This window comes from Nymphaea colorata, chromosome 1, assembly GCF_008831285.2.
Source record: "Nymphaea colorata isolate Beijing-Zhang1983 chromosome 1, ASM883128v2, whole genome shotgun sequence".
Classification (NCBI taxonomy): domain Eukaryota; kingdom Viridiplantae; phylum Streptophyta; class Magnoliopsida; order Nymphaeales; family Nymphaeaceae; genus Nymphaea; species Nymphaea colorata.
This window is the reverse complement of record NC_045138.2, coordinates 37,557,940-37,575,819: the sequence shown is the minus strand read 5'-3', so window position 1 is coordinate 37,575,819 and position 17,880 is coordinate 37,557,940. Positions and strand designations below refer to the sequence as shown.

The 17,880-nt window shown below is 37.3% G+C and overlaps 1 protein-coding gene across 2 annotated transcripts; it reads left to right on the top strand.

Annotated features, from left to right (window-relative positions):
* The first annotated feature begins 2,011 nt into the window (after positions 1 to 2,011).
* LOC116265109 (agamous-like MADS-box protein MADS1) lies at positions 2,012 to 17,429 on the top strand. 2 transcript variants are annotated; one of them, XM_031645632.1, is made up of 9 exons: positions 2,012 to 2,168; positions 2,284 to 2,503; positions 7,408 to 7,486; positions 15,540 to 15,601; positions 15,673 to 15,772; positions 16,118 to 16,159; positions 16,256 to 16,297; positions 16,475 to 16,665; positions 17,139 to 17,429. In XM_031645632.1, the coding sequence occupies exons 2-9, from the start codon at positions 2,322 to 2,324 to the stop codon at positions 17,143 to 17,145; spliced, it is 705 nt and encodes a 234-aa protein (XP_031501492.1). In that variant the 5' UTR covers positions 2,012 to 2,168; positions 2,284 to 2,321; the 3' UTR covers positions 17,146 to 17,429. The 2 variants fall into 2 exon arrangements, with proteins under 2 accessions (XP_031501492.1, XP_031501493.1); XM_031645633.1 differs by having other exon boundaries at positions 2,013 to 2,168; positions 17,142 to 17,429.
* Positions 17,430 to 17,880: the final 451 nt, after the last annotated feature.

Below are 17,880 nucleotides of genomic sequence, written 5' to 3'. Positions count from 1 at the left end.
TGGAGATGACTAAGTTACTCCCATTTCCTTCATTTTACCATGGACATACTGAATTTGGGTTCCCGAAGGTCTCTACCACCTCTCTTGAGAAAACTACGACGCATGCTTTTGCTGGAATGAGTTGCAACTGTTGTGGCTTCAAACACCCATAAGGAAAGCGCCCAAAAGGAGAAAATGGTTTCTGATACGTTCTTGATTTTGTGTCTTTTACAGTCAAAGTAAACACGTTGCTTGCTTTTCTACCGGCGAACGATACCAAATGTAGCATATCGAGAAAAGTTGTAACTATTTGTTCTTTACAACTTGCTCAGAAGCTCATTTTTGCTCACCACATTAAAAACCAACTGGCTCAATAGTCACAACAAATTTTCAACACATTGTGACTGACAAATGGTAATTTTATATCTATATATATATATATAGTCATTTTGACTGGTGTAACTATATTGACATTCATTTTTAACAATTTCCACCACATAACAACTGTATATATAGCCCCTACAATATCGGAACTTGGAATAGTGTTAACTGTATCAATTCCATCTCAACGTTAGATGTTCTAGATTTTATAGATGCCATCCCTAGAGCAAAAAGGCGGCACATTTCTTTTTTTGTTTGAAAAAGTTAAAAAGGTAAACCCTAATTTAGAAAGGAAAAGTGTGTGTGTGTGTGTGTATATATATATATATATATAAGTGTGTGTGAGTTTTTGTATCTGTATGTTTATTGTAAAGTATAATAATCACAAAATATAAGAATTTATGAAAACTGTCGTGGGGTAGTTGATCAAGCGGATTGGATAACTTAAAACTAGTCATATTAAAAGAAACTTCAATAAGTACAAACTACCAATGATTTTAGTTTTTTAGAGTTATCTTGCCATCTAAATTAAGGCCGACGGATTAAACATGATGGATTGGGAAGAAAAGAAACAAGAAGAAACAAAAAAATAAGAAGAAAACTTGTTTTTCAGTTAACCATTCATCTGTTTTAAATGGATGGATATGATTAGATTGTTGAATGACTTACACAGAGTTTTATAATATATATATTTTTGCAATGGCGTAACCACATTGTAACTGTTGTGGGCAAATAGTCTCTTAAAAGTTTTTATTTTTAAATGAAAATCTTAAATATTTATCCTTTTATATATATATATAAGTGCCTACCAAATTTGAGTATTTATAAACAAGTGTCCATTTTCCGCTCCCCTACTGGTTTTTTGAGGCTGATAAAATGAAAACTGATAGCTAGGTCACCCCATGATGAAGAAAGCGACAGAACCACTTCCTAACACATCAAGTGCAGCTCTCCTTTCCAACTACACATAAAATGGTGGTTGTGGAGAATGCAAAGTCGCAGTATCACATGGAGGTCACAATCACCGCAGAGCAGACCCATAACATCCTCTAAAAAGCATGGAACAATTTTTAGTACTCTAACAGAAGAAATCTGTTCATTTAAGGCCATCCTTTGCCTAAAGCATTTACTGTAGAACAATCTTTTTTCCATTCAAGGTTTCAAAGTGGAAGAAAAGGAAGAAAATATGGTTGGAATCAAACATACTATTTTTTCCTTTGGAGGGCGGAACTTGATTTTGTCATCAGATAAAGAAATCAGAGAGAATAATGCTACCCTTCTCTTGCATCCATTCTTTTACAGGAAGAGAATAACTTAAACTTTTGTGCAGTCCATTTTCCTCCTCAATCGTTGCAGTACGTCCAATAAATAATTGCTTTTTGAGAAGAAGAAGAAAACAAGAAAAAGGTTTTCCTGAAAAGAATTGAGAAGTATTTTCTTTTTTCATAGATGGAAGGAAGCCAATCAGATCATGATCTCTCCTTGCAGAAACTAATATCAGGAAATGCAATTTTCAACTCATTAAGCGAACTCCCTTCCAAGATGTCCCTTTCCTACCCCACCAAGCCTCCACAGACACAATGTCGGGAAGCAAAAGCCTGAAAAGAAGAACACAAAAATGGCACAAAGTAAATAAAATTAGAAAACAGAAATGGAAGCTGTCACAGTATAATAACAGTAAATATAGACGAAATAAATGCGGAGAAGGAAGAGAAGTTACATCTCTCTCTCTCCCTCTGTCTCTCTCCACTGGTTTCTCATCTGTCAATCTTCCTACTAACTGTTCTCCTCCCTTTTCATTTGTGCAAGTAAGCCAAAAATGAGCACTCCCAACCATTTCCATCTCCCTTTTACATTTCTCTTTTGCCCATTCTGATTCCTAGAAAACTAACGGCTACCCATTTGGCCAAATTTCCCAAACAGAGAAAGGGAAGGAAAGAAGAAAAGGGAATTTGGAGAAGATGGGAAGAGGAAAGATTGAGATCAAGCGCATCGAGAACACGACTAACCGGCAGGTCACCTTCTGCAAGCGCCGAAGCGGGTTGCTCAAGAAGGCGTACGAGCTGTCTGTGCTCTGTGACGCCGAGGTGGCTCTCATCATCTTCTCCAGCCGCGGCCGTCTCTATGAGTATGCCAACAACAGGTTGCTTTCTCTCTCTCTCTCTCTCTTACAGCTTCTCGCTGAGATTCTCATGATCTTCTCTATGCAAGATTTATTCTCCTTTTTTCCTAGATTATATAGAAAAAAAAGAGAAGGAAGATCTTCTTTACCTTCTTCCTCCGTTGTTTCACCGAATGATGGTGTTTTCTGAACTGCCAATTATTTTTTCCTCTTCAGGATTTGATAATTTGGGGGAGAGAAGACAGTTTCTTCTCTCAAGATCACTGCACCTGTAACGATCTTTTTGAAAATCTTCCTTCTGTCTTTCATGCTTCCAAAAATAAATGTTTGCTCATAGTTTCAACGACTAAAGTTTTCATTTACGAAGGGATGCAAAAGAAAAAAGGTCATCTCGTACTAGTGTTTTCATCTTATCAAATTCTCAGTTCCAGAGTCCTTTTCCCATTTCTACTTTAATTTGATGCAACCAACTAATTTCCAGTGACAATTTTTAGCAGATTTGTTTGTGTTATGCGTTAAAAACTTAATTCTATTCAACAAGAGAAGGAACCGAGATTGTACTTCTAGATGTTTCAAAAATATTTAAAGAAAAGGAGAATGTATACTCTTCTACCACTTGTCTATCTTATGCCTCTTCAGTTTCCTACTTTTTCATCCTTAGTTTCTTTTGGTCCTCCACATTTGACACAAACCAACCACAATGATCTCATATAAGTAACTGAATCAAACTGTTTTTAACTAAATCATGCTCAAAGCATGGTATAATTCATTTCCAGTATGCATTTTTATGCACATACATCCCTTCTAAGATCTTTCGTTTTCCTAATTCATGTACCATACCGATAGCAATTTCTGGGTCTCGCTAGACGCGGCTGCCTTTATGAACGTTCCAGGCTTATTGTATCCATCTACTGAAACAAAGTACTTACATAGAATAGATATGTAATAGTGTGTGTTTGTGTGTGTGTGTGTCTCTCTCTCTCTCTTTCTCTGTGAAATAGATTAAGGAAGTAGCGGTGAGAGACGAGTCCCTCTTTCCTCTTCCCCCATCCCTATCTCACTCATCTTCTTTTTCTTCATCTCTCTCTCTCTATCCTTCTCTTTTTCTCTCGCTCTTTCTTGTAGTTGCAGTGAGATGATGAGTTTTCTCTTCATATAAATGCTTAGCGTGAAAAGCTACCACTTTCGATTGGCTAGATCAAAACGAAAGACCGTTCAGCCGTTCTTCACGTCAGCCCCAGAACGAAAAAAAGAAAAAGAGGCCGTTAAAGGTGTCACCTTCCCATTAGTCCTCCCTAAAACCCCTTAGTACCTTCTTTCCACCCATTTTGACAGCTTCCTTAAACCACCAATCACACTTCTCTTCTTCTATTCCACAAACGCCTCTCATCTTCTGCCACAGCCTACACGTTCCCCAAGAACCCACCATTAAACCCCTTGCCCAAGCAGCATGGATCATACATTTGGATTTCTGTTTATTCAGTTTTCAAACTGGGGATTTTCATCACCGGAGACAATTGCTTCACGTTCTCCCGACCATAACGAAGATACCTATGGTTGCAGAAATGGGTGTGCCTGTGTTACACACACACACAAAAAGAGAGAGAGAGAGAGAGAGAGAGAGAGAACTCTAATTGGTTCGCAAGTGACTGATAGACCTCAAGTTCATCAACAGTTGAGTTGTTAATGGCATATTCAGAAACCTCTTTGAAATCTCTAGCAAAAAATTTCGTTGATGGGTACGAATTACGCTGCCAAGGAAAGTGGCAGCGTTCTCATACAAAACATGATTTTAAAAACATCCTGTTTCTCCATAATTTTGTGCATTTTTTCCAAGATCTTATGAGGTTTTATCGAGAAAACTCAATAATTCCAGGATGTGGTGACTGGTAAGATTTCCTGAGAAAAGAGATCAGTCGTCATTGTTATCGTCCCATCGGTCGAACAATTCCCTCTAAATCTCTCTCTCACAGCAACAGTGGCATGAGTCTTCAGGGGTATCTCAGACATTTCGAGGTGATGGTGTGGGCTTGTCACTCTGTCATCACCTCTCGAGGTCAAAAGCGGAATTTACTATGCTTATATGGGGTGTCCTCCGCAGCAGTGTTCTCCTGTAACAAAATTTTTCCTCCTTTGCTAGTTTACGATTTTGCCCTTATAGGGATGGTTCTGGTTCCTTTCGTTATTCGCAACATTGCACCTTGGGGGTTTTTGTTTTTCAAGGTTCTGTCAGAGTTGGCCTGAATGCTACCTGTTCGATTTTCTTGTTGTTCCTGCTGAGGAGATTCCATGTCAAACCAATCAATATCATGTTTTTGCTTCATTAAGAGAAGATCTGCCACTATTTTTGCACCATATTTTTTTTTGTGTTTGAACAGGTCGCATTTTCTATCATTTTGATGATGCAAAAAAATGTGGGTGGTGGTCGTTTCTTTTGGAGTTCAAACCTTCGCCATTTTGAGTCTTGAATTTGTTTTTCGAGCAACCTTTCTTCGGGGAAAACCTGTCGATTGACTGTTATTTTGATGTGTGGATTCCTTTTTTGTGCATATATTTGTCACGGTTCTTTACTTTCCTTGCAATGACAAAGGCCAAGGTTCAGCTTTCTCTGGACAAAATGCTTTTCCTTTTTCTCAGAAGGAACCATTATTACACATAATGAGAGTCGAGAGATGCAGGTTCTTCTCCAATTCAAACTCTGAAAAAAATGTCGGTTCATAACTTCACTTTGCTACTACACAAATGGCATTTTCTGGGGACATGCTGACTCTTTCATTAACTCCTAGCCTGCTCTATTCCCCTGCTCCTCCTTGCAGTAAACTTGGAAAAGCCCTCGTGGTGGAAGCCACAACAAGCTTTCTTGTTAAAATGGGGAACTGATTCCCCGTTTTAGCTTACGCGACTATGTGAAATCTATGGGTAGTTCCTGTCAAAACTGGTGAAGAACAAAATATAGCTTCGTTGCTATACTTGGCAAGGATTTAGTGCTGCCTCTGTTGTCCCGCCCTTAAAACTTTAGGTTCAGTTATCAAATCTTTTTCCTTACAATGAGTGAATCTGATATCATATTCCATCTGGAGTCCGAAAATCCAATACCATTTCAGAAATAGCAATTTCTCTTTCCCACTTTGCTGCATTAGGTAGCAGTGCTTCCCTTATGTGTCCTCTTTAATCCAACATAGAAAGAGCTGTTCTTCCTTCTAACAACTATTAAAACTACAACACTTCCCGCCATGTTATGAAATTCCACATATTCTTTTACTATTTTCTCTTAAGGATATATCACTTTTAACAAAACCACACGACTCATCCCTCCTCACCTGCAACACTTTATCCCTCACAAAAAGAGAGAGAGAGGGAGAGGACAGGACTGCAGAAGCTAGGCAGTAGGGAAGAGCGCAGGGGTACAGTTAGGGAGCCAATTGGATGATTGTACGAGGGTTCCTGCATGGGAAGTCGTCAACTTTAGCAGTATGGCACTGTACGCAAATTTGATTCTTGCAATTTTTTTAATCAGGAAATGCTCTCCCTCTCTCTGCAGAGAGATCAGTACCGCAGATATTGATCTTTAAGTAACTTAAATGTCCAAAGCATCGTCCCTCTTAAGGCTGTGGTTGGAGGTGTGACCCTTGATTCCGACGTCAAGGCGGCCTTTGCTGCTGCCGCTGTCACTGCCATTGCTGCTCTCTCTTTCTCTCTCCAAGTCATTCAAGATCTGACCGTTTCTTAAACCCTGGTTAGAGGGAAGGGGAGAGAAGGCCTGCTGCTTCCTCGAGCCCAACCCTCCCCGAGCCCTTCCTGCCAGTAGGGATCCTCCGGCCAATCATGTCATCGGATCTAATGCCACCGTGGTGAGGCTGACCAATAATATGTCGAGGATATTAAGGTAAGGGCGTACGTACAATTTTGCCTGTCTCCCATTGATTGGTGCCACGCGTCGTGTTTGTACACATGTCTCTTCTCTTCATCTCCCTCTTGTAAAAATGACTGCTTAGCATGCGATTTCAGAAAGAATACTCTGACTTCTCTTTTCTCGAATCACTGCCAACGATATCATTTTATGTGTTGCGTGCGTATACTCATGCATGAGAAATTCGTCGTAAATTGTTCACAAAAAAGTGTTTATAATCGGTTGCGTCGGAGAAAAAGCTGTACAGAAACGTTGGTAGGAGAAAAAATATGTTTATTTTTCTGGAACTTGAACATGGAGTGATGGAGACGCTAGTTTCTAGTTCATTCATTATAGTTAAATAAAGGATTTGAAGGTTCTTATTCTAGCTGTTTCCTTTTCCTGTTAACGTTTACTCGCATGACATAAAGGCTAATCCAGGATCCCTCGGAAGGACCTCCTACACAGGCACACGTACACACACACAGAGCGCGACTCATGACACTGTGCAACCAACGTGTTTCTGAACCTAATGACGCCAGCCAGGATCTATCCGACCTCTGAACTAAAGAAGAAAAGCATGGTAACTCAAATGCGGTTCGACCTGAAATAATCATTTGCCCGACTCTTTTCTTTGTTCCCTTCACCATGTTCGTTGCATTTTTTCCATCTGATACATCTGCCTATTTGTTTTGCTCTTGTTCTTTTCTGATAATTAATCCTCTTCATTCTGCTCACCTTCTGCTTCACTCTCTTTCTTATGGATCACCATTTTTACTTGTCTTAGCGGACGGACTCACTTCGGCTTAGTCTGTCTGATGCCAGTCCATTCAATTGTCTGTAAAATAATCTGCAAATAAGTGAAAACTCTCTCTCCCCCCCCCCCCCCCCTTTTTGTGTGTGTGTGCGTGCTACGTGTGTGCATTATTTGTCACGTTATTTTGTGAATGAAATCTTGTTGGAAGTGGTTGGAAGATATGTGTTGTAGAGAGTGGGCCTTGACCAGTATTTGATGAATGATTGTGGATGTGTGCAGTGTGAAAGCTACTATTGATAGGTACAAGAAAGCGTGTGACAGTTCCAACTCGGGGACCGTAACTGAAGCGAATGCTCAAGTATGTTTCTCTCTCTTCATCCCCTAAAATTCCCAGTAGAAAAGAAAGAAAGAATGCAGGTCGTTTTCTTCTTCTTCCCTTAAATATGCTCGTCTTTTTCTTGATGAAACTTGGTTGTCTGACAAACAACCTCTTACGGAAGAAATAATTTTAATGCATAGGGAGAAGTGTTCAGCAAAATGCATAGCAATAGTTACAATAATTTCTTGGTAGATCAAATCTCCCGTGTATATTTCTGCCTCATCCAAAATTTGAATTCTCCTTGTTCTCAGGGAATTAGTATTTTGAGAAATAAAAATAGTCGAAGTGGATAGGTGGTCGTATGGTGAAGTTGCTGTCTGGCACATTCTACAGGAGATAACAAGAACCCAGACTCTAATTTCAAGAATAATGACGAATTTTTATAGTTCAAGGTAAGGCACTGTTGCATAAAGTTGTACATTAATTCAACCGAATTCATGTCAAGGACTCATCAATTTAGGAAGATTTATCTACACAAATTATACTGCTAACAGAAGGGAAGATCTTAAAGCCGTCATCAGATTAACTTGTCATCAAGCAATGCCACATTGATACTCCAATTCGACACCTGTTCTATATCCTCTTCTATGGAAATCCAATTAGAAGCTTCATGAAACAAATTGCTACATCCCCGCCCTCTTCAGCCATCTTTTTGAGGCATACATTCAAGATGTCGCCTAAACACTTACCCGAACATTATTTCTGTTTGATTGGATTCCACTCTTACTATACGTAATAAGTGGAATAACAGTCGGCGAACATGATTCATAAGCACTAAAAATGTTATTTCCATCAACCCAACTTGAACACCTGAAAACTGACGATTCTAAAGTTCAAGATTTCCACTTACATAAAATTGAAAGAACAAGCCATAGCTCAATCTTATTTTGAAAAACGTGACTGTGAGCTGATTTCAACTAATGCCGTGCAATTCCGTAAAGCTTTTGCAATGCATGGTTTTAATCTAAAGGAAACCGAAAACACAAATTTCTTCGTGAAAAAACATATGGCCATTCCTTTCTGTAACATGGAAACCTTAAGAATACTCTAATGGCCCTAAAATTTCTGTACATAAACAAATTGGAATAAATTTTGCTATCCATGCACAGGGTTGATGTTGGTACTTGCATCCCCATTTGCAGCTGTCCCTTGCACTTGTCATGCTCTCAATTTCGGGTTGCACAATCTTTTGTGCTTAAATAGCATTTTTTTTTCTGTAAATTAACACCAAGTTCCTATTTTCTGTTATTCCGAAACCCTCTATTTCACTATTCACTGCCTTCTTTTCTGGGGAACTTAAAATCTATTTTTCCACTGTGATGTAAGAACCTTTTTCCCTACAGCTTGTGTCTTATCCCGTTCTAGGAACCGTGGAGTTAATTCTTCAGGAATATCGAAGCTACGAAGGCATCATCTTTTTTGGTAGTGATTACATACAATAGGTGATGCTTAGATAAAAGCTCAACAGAAAATGTGGCGTACAAGGTATATCTTTTGGCAGATCCCTTTTCTGCCTAAAATGGTTTCGTATTTGGTTTCTTTTCATGCATGGTAAAGCTTATATTTGAAAAGAAAAAGTAAAAAGAATTAGTAATTCATATGCCCATAAGCATAAATCATGGCATGATAGTAGCACATGTGATGCTTTTCAAAGGGGATTATCCCAGTTATATATATATATATAACTACATACAGTCACGGAGACTCTTTGAATCTCAAGAAGGGGGAAAAAAGAAAGATCACGAGGCAGTTTCAAATTCTTGGTGCACCTAAGGGGGACTACTTAAAGGAGTGCCATACATACACCAACTGGCGTCTGATTGATCAGATGAGCCTCAAATAAAATCATGTTGAATATAACATGGTGAGAACAAACCACTTTGTCTCGAGCCTTTCTAGTTTCTTCCCAAAACCCACGAAGACATTTCTGCGATCACTGAAATTTTTTTTTCAAATTATTAGATCATAATACTGTTCTAGGGTTTTCAGTGAAAAGAACATTGTGTTCTTGGAACACATTTTCTTATAACACATGTTCTAAGAATACCATGTTTTCATTAAAAAAGAACATGATATGTCCACGTCTACATTTGATTGTCAGATCTAGAAACGACTTTTATGATCACATACTTTAGAAGGTATTGTTCTTGAATCATGTAATCTACGAACATGTGTTTCAAAAACACAATATTCTTCAAATGACTTTGTAATGTCATAATGTATTGTTTCTTGAGAATATCATAATTGGTAAGAAACTTTGAGCAAACGTGATCTTTGAATGAATAAGCCGCAACCCTCAAAATGCTTCTAAAAAGCTTTAAGGTTCAATAGCACGGAGATGCCAATGATATATGACTGGATTGATAGTTCTTTAGTTTTATTTCTTACATCAATGGTTTCTCCTTATATATCACTACAACTTCAAATCTTTAAATTCTGTAAAATGTAATTTACATGATAGTGACTCATACCCACAGTTTAAAAAAAAAAAAGCTAGAAATTGTTGGCATGCCGATGCGGCCCGCTGGTACTGGGACTCATCATGACATTGTTTGACTTCGGGTGTGTCAGATCCGATCTAAAACACATTAAATCATTTTTATTTTTAATAAACTGCATGAATTTTCCATGGGAGTTTGTGTATATTTGTGTCTGTGTGTGACTCGATTCAAAATGTATCAAACCTTTTTTTCTTTTTAAACAAATGTGTAAATTTTTGTGGGATTTTGTATGTATGTGTGTATGTAATATATATATATATATATAGTATTTACATTTTCTAAAGTTATCATACTCATACCCATGTCCTGTACCAATATCCGAATCCTGTGCCATACCCATGTGGCTTAGTGTTGTTCCCTTGGAGAAGACAATGGAATGTCTTATTCGAACATCGATATCTTTTATGACATTTGGGTAAAACCTTTGAAGTTTCTTGATTTCAAATGCGTCACCTGTGTCCATTCTTCAAGTCATGCGAGACACTTTTTTAACTCTAAACATTCAATCTTAAGGATGTGTTAGAAAAGAGATATATGTATCTTTTTTTAGGCAATTCAAATTTCAAAAATGCTGTGTTTGAGGCATTTTGATGCATGTCGATGTCGGTGTCAAGAAGCATCTGACACGGACTCTCTTTGAAGTGTTATGCAACATAGCATAACGTTCTTCTTTAAGAAAACTTAGTATGATTATCTCCAAAGTTTGATAGATTGAAGTAGAAATAACATTTGTAATCACATTATATTTTCTAAAACAAGGGGTGTTCTTGGATTATCTGTTCTAAAAACAGCTCTTCTAAGAATATATTAATATAATATTTTTTCTTATCAAGTGTACCCATAGAGTGCAATTTAGGTATTTAGAGAGCCACATTCTGCCCTTTTCGCCAGTCTTTTTTAACCTTCAGGGCTAGTTGGTCTGTCACTTGAAAGGTCCAACCGTTGAACATCATTATCTTATGTACTTTTTGTCATCCTAGGGTAAAGTTCCTTTCTATTTAGTTTTTGTTTGAACTAATTAATGATTCTTGTTTATTATAGATTGCTTTAAATTAAGCTTCCGATGAAGAACCAAAAAATGAGTAGACAAACTGTAATTTTGCCTTAATTTTAAAATAAGTGCTTACCAAAAGGATGATAATTAAGAACCGATTATTTCAATAGCAATAATCCATTAAATTAATTTGAATTTCAGCAAACCCAATATTACCAATTGTTGTAATTGTAGACAAGCTCAAAATGCAACTCCATTCTCAAAAATCATAGTTCAACATTTCAACACCATCTTAATGTATAGAAAGTGAAAACAAAAACATTCTGATATACCTTGAGTACTTGTGCCTATATATCTTGGAACATAGATCAGTTCCTTCAAATACTAAAAAGTACTTCAAAAGCAAAAGATGCTTCCTACACCTTCTAGGGCTTGCAATTCTATAAATTTAAAAGTTACGTGTACCAAGACACAGAAATCAAGTTTCTCAATGAAAGTAAGATTCTGGAATGCATTCCCAAATTTTGGTGATGAAGGATACTGTCGGTTTTGATGTATGAACCCTAAATCCACCTCTTTCATGCCGTCTTTGTTTCTTGCCTTTCAGTATTTTCTTTCTCCGATCTGCATGACTCAGAAATCTTTCTCGGGAAAACAAGTCACAGTAAATTAAAGATGTACATGATTCCATGGACCATGGGTTCTCGTTTAGTCGGGCGGCCCATGATGACTCAGTACTACCATCTAGAGATGCAGACTGTTAGTTTCAACGCTCAAAAAAGCGATCGTTGGGTGTACACCTTTCTTGGCTAGCAGTGCTGTGTTCAATTGTACCCATGCCAATGTATGTAGATGATTCAAATCCAAAGCCATTTACATCCTTAGTCATAATTGCAATCAAGATAAGAGGAGGAAAAATGAAGCAGAAAGAATGGAATAGACCACGTGTTGGGAAGATCAGAAACGTAAGGACTGTCTCCTTGTAAGAATTTCATGAACCTGAAGCAGCTATGTGGGGATGCTCTATCGCATGCCTTCTGAGGAGCAATTGAATTTGACAATGAAGTGTATGTTTCACTTTTCTTCTTCTTCTTTTTTTTAACAATGAGAATGGTTACAAAAATAGTTTTATAAATCAAATAGTGAAGTTATCCAATTGCAAATTGGTTGATTCACTGATTCAGCTGAATCAGTTATGAAGCAGCAAAAATGTTGAAATAAATAAATTTAAAAAAATGCTATCAACTAAGAAAAATTTTTAAAATAACAATTATATTCGAATGGGCTGACTCAAGATTATTGTGATTTAATGAGGAGGCTTCAAAGAACTAAACCACTTAATGGAGACACTCTCTAAGAGGCAAATCCTAGTGAGGTTCATTCTCCTTGCCTTGGAAGAACTTTGCCAAGGAAAATAAGCTCTATGGAAGCGATAGGTCTGCAACTTTCCATTGCCATTCAAGCGACAATTAAGCTTGTTGTGCAAGAGAAGACTTGGGTAATTTAGTAATGAGAACAACTTATAACTATTACATGCATATGCCCTAAAAATTAGGGTAAATTCATGGTACACTTGTTATAAGATTGTCAAATTTTTTGGGGCTTCATTGACAGTAATCTATCTAGTGGTACACCTACGGGAAGGATGGTTAGCATCCACCTTGAATTTGAAACTCTTGAAGCTGGTAAAGAGGCATTCATACTTAACACGTACAGCAGGTTATTGGAAATTGCCTCAATGGGGCCTGTCGCAGTGGGGCTGCCATGACTGTTAGGCAAGTGGCCTGAGGTTGAAACCCCGTGGGAGCCCACCCCTTGCATGAATAAGGCAAAGCATGGTCCTTCCCTTAAAGGTATGGAGGTATGTGCCCTTATTCAAAGAGATTAGGCTCACTGAAATCGAAAAAAGATGATAGAAGAGTTGAAAATCCATCAGATAGATGGTTGACCATCCAAACATCCGACCTCTAATCAAATCTTCTCAGGTCCAACTGCTAGCCAATAATTTTTCTTCTTGTCATCTAAGTAGTGCCTACCTGATGAGTGCAATTGTCTACTTCTGATCTCAAGAAAATTCTGGTACGAGAATGGCTAATTATCTAGAAAAGTCAATTACTTTAGTGATATTGTTCTGTTATGTGAAAAAAAAATAATCAGGATCAAAACAAAGAACCCAACAATTATTAAATACATATTTATACAGGTTTAGGACCTTAATATTAAGGAAGAAATGTACAGCAGATTGACACCACTCTTAAGGATAAGATGAAATGAATATTTTGGATACATTCGAATACAGAAAGCTTTTTGCCCTCAGTGTCTTAGTGGGGCTATTGTTATCAAATTTTAAATTATTATTTTTTTACCACTCTTGCTTTAAGGATTATTCTTCTTTCAAAAATTATTAATTATACATCCAAAACTAGCAAATTGCAGCAGTCTTCATAGGATAATGTGGTAAGATTTACCTTCACATTAAGTATTTATGAGAAGCTCCTCTGACTTCTTGAGTTGGTCTCCTGTGACATCTAAGCCCAAGACGTTCCTATATTCTTCTTTGACTTCAGGCTCGTACCTTCCAAATGCCTCCACTATTTACTTACTGAATCCAAATACATAACAAATAATGTTCAACTTTTCTTCCTTTGTCACTAATAATTAATGACTGCTACCTATCATCACTGAAGGTGTTGACATCTAATAACAGGAATATGTGTTTGTGCTCTCTTACAGATTTTTAATATTTGACCTAACATTGAAAGCTACTTGAGATTTTGTGGAAAAGGCAAACCTAAAACTATGATATCATGTCACCAGACTAACAAAATAAAAATTAAGATCAAATTATTTTCTATTTCTGTATTTTACGTGTCTATTATTCTTACATTTTCGGGAGAGAAACTGAAGTTCGAAGTATGACCACAATTTCCATTTCCTAGAGTTTCCTGACATCATAATTGTAAGTTGTGTCTATAGATGGGAAACAAATAAGCATGGAACCCTAAAACCATGTTTTTGTCGTAATATTTTTCTAATCCATCTTGTTGCTTAATACCTACAATTTCTTTACTTGGTAACATCTACACATTGGCAACCTCATATTCTCATTCCACAAAATCTTAATTTTTACAGACTAAGTTTCTACGGAGCGATTTCCTATTGCAGTCATTGCAACTTGATGCATTTGAAAAAATTCTAGACCTGTTTCTCTTGGCTTTAAGGAACATGAGGACACCATATAAGTCCAGTGAGTCCATGATGGGACTTTTGCAGATGTTGATTCTTCTTTGGTCATGGTTCGATCCAAAGACTCCACTTGTTGATGATGCGACAATGACTGCTCGATTTCATGTAACAAATTTACATTTTTAAATTTGCAAAACATGAGTTAGTATTTTTTTTCTTTTCTTGAATAAATGGCAAAGTTTATTAAAAGAGTGATGAGGCAACATTAGAATCATAAAATGGCACATGCGCAATCAAAGGGCAATGACAGAACCAACTCCTAAGGATAGAAAGTTTTTGACGTTTCAATACCATGAAACGAGAATACTAGTATATGCTCCATAATGATTCCATGTTTCCTTCTAGACACATGCAAAATTTAATCAGCAATTGAAAACTAAACCATAGTGATTAGACCAAAATGAATTCAAGCCTCCTAAGCCCAAACTTTTTTTACTCACTGAGAGCTTCATAATAGTATTTGAAGAGTCGTCGTTTATACAACATACACCGATCTCTTCTTAACAGACGTGATTAATGTGCACAACTCCTCGTTTAGGCTTGATAAGTAGAGCACCTTGGATTCATCAAGCAGAAGAAGAGGAAGCCAACGAAACAAGCAGTAGGTTGGTGGTCATCCTAGTGGGAGATTTTCAACATGCAATTTTTTTCAGGTTATTCATTTGTCTTGTTTACCATTTTATAAAAGTTCTCAGCATTAAAGATACTTAGATGGACATTCATATAAGAGAGAGAGAGAGTAATAAAGCGAGTTCACTAGTCTTTTTTTTTTTTCATTTCCGTTCTTATACTGCTATTTATGTTTGAAGTAAGCTACACAGATCAAAAATCACACACACACACACTCACTCAAAGAATGACATGTCAAAATGGATGTATGAATGATTTTTCGTCATGATATTGCTAATTGCTCTTGAAGGAAAAAGGAAGTGATTATGCCTGTGGGTGAGCAAATGTGATTATTATTTTTCATTCAGAGGTTAACTTTTTCTTGTAAATTGTTACATGAACAAAATTTATATATGTTTTGAAAAGATAAGGTGGTCCTTGGAGGGCCTACAGTTCAATTATTTATGACCATAGAAAATAGATTGTAGATGCGCCTGATTAATGTAATTTTGAATGATTTAGCAGCAAAAAGAAAAAGGCTTTTTCTTTTGTTCTTTTGCGTTCTAACCTTAAGCTTCGACTTGCATGATCTCTTCAATGGCATATTAGAATGATGTCCTTGTCTTCTTTTCTTTTTCACGTTGGACTTGAACACGATTTTTTTTTTTTTTTACTATACCAGTATTACCAACACGAATCACATAAACTACGGCAGCAGATCAGCAAAATTCAACAAGATAACAGGTGAAGTTGTCCTTTTTTCATTTTAATTTTATTATTACGGTCTGATATACTAACAATGCAGACTGTTGTAGACAAATGTTGGGTGAAGGTATTAGTGAAATGAGTCACCGAGACCTCAAAAACTTAGAAAGCAAATTGGAGAGAAGTATCAGCAAAATAAGAAGCAAAAAGGTACGTTTAAATTTCAAAAGCTTAAGCTGGTTTTCTCCTTCCATAGAGTTCAATGTTGATCAATGGCATGTGTGGCAGATGCCCATACCATGATTAGTTGGAAAGACTCCCTGAAGTCATCCTATTCATATCATGCATACCATCATAGATTAGGACAACATAAGTAATGTATATACTATACAGTCATACATATATATAAACTGATCATGTAATTCATGATCCATGCAACCTATGCCCATCTATTGTTCTTACTCTGTTTGTTACGTTCTGAAATGCAACCTTAATCATGATAGCAAGTTTCTGTGAACTCTAATTGGTGGTCATATTTGGTTATGCTTTTGCCAGAATGATCTGTTGAATGCTGAAATCCAGTATATGAAGAAAAGGGTAATGGAACTCACTCGGCTGATCCCTGTTCCTGTATTCAATTGGTCTTCCGCAATTCCTACAACCACCTGTAATGCACTTTAATATTTCTTGCAGGATGACGATCTGCAAAAAGAGAATATATATCTAAGAGCAAGGGTAAGTTAGAACTCTCATAAAATGGAATGATGTTCTTGGATGATTCTGACTCAAATGTTATTGAGCTCTATGAAGAGTTTGTTAATCAATCAAGCCATGCTATTCTTCTGGTGAAGAAATGTGACTTGATGGGTTGAATCAGACCATCTTTATATTGACATGAATGACTTGACTTAGATCAATGAGAATGAGAGGGCACATCAGCAGCAGCAGCAGCATGTGACTGTGATGACTGGGGGCCCATCATCAGAGTATGAGGTTCTTCCAATGACCTTCCAGCATGTCAATCTATTGGAACCTTCCCACCATCAACACCACCACCACCACCACTACTCATCACACCAGGAAAGGACGGCCCTTCAACTTGGGTACTCTCTCTCTCTCTCTCTCTCTCCTCTTTGTGACTAGGTTGGACGTTCCGTGCCTGATCGTGGCTTGGTAAGGCCCACATATGCCTGAAATTGAGCTGGCCAGATTAGCTGGGGCTTAGACCTCAATTCAACCAGCAAAGGTACTTGACCGTTGAGGGTTTCAGCCCAGCTTAAGCCTATTCATATTTCAGCCCAATTGTTTGCATAGAAGATTTTTAGGCACCATCTTTGATTTTACTTGCAAGCCTGGCCGTTTCTTTCAATGCATGGACTGCCGACATACATGTGCATGCTCATAGCCACAAACACCAACTGTGCTGTTTGTTACCATATATATTTACAGTCCCATCACATACATAATCTTGTTTCAGTGGCAGCAGATAATTCATAATTAAACTAACTTGCTTGTTTGGTTTGTTTTTGTTGTTAAATCAACTTGCTTTGCTGGCTTGTTTTTTATTTTGTTAAAGCAGATGAGCTACTTGGGAAGGATCCAAGACTATGAAGATGGCTTATAGTTGCCAGTATTATGGTTTTTATTGGATCAAGGTCCCAATCTTAAATATGAAGTTATGTAGTCTAATCGTCCAAAGGGAGGGGGAAAGAGCTGGGAGGAGAAAATAGGGAGAATCTGGTGGATGTATTAAGTATTCTCCTAGCTAGCATCTAAAGACCATCATAAAATGTTTGAGCCAGCCTGTTTTCTTTTGGAACATAACTGGTTGTAAGATCATAACGTTATTTAAATTATCTTAGTTCCATCTCTTGCCCGTTATTTGCTTATTATAAAGCTTTGATAGCTGAAAACAAACAGAATCCGACTTTTTTTCTTCCTTGTCATGATGAGGATGGTGATGCATTTTGGTAGACATGTAGGCAGTTTTTTTATAGTCCCGACGAAAACTGCACCGAGGGCGGGAGACTTTGCAACATGCCGATTGCTGGTGGAACAAAACCCCAATATTAGTACCGACATGGAGGTGTTTAAGACCTGCTGGAGATTAGTGTTTCTAAAGATGCTTCCTTGCTAGAGTTTGTAAAGAGGATCCAAGTTTTCCAAGTACTTCAGCAAGATTCTGAAGTGAGTTTTGCATGAATATATGGTAGCTTTTTATTTTGTGTAATACATGTTAAAGTGCATTGAGCACTACTAACGAAACTGCAATCTTGGTTGCTGATCTTGGCCTTTCTTTTTAGTAGTTTTGATGTCAA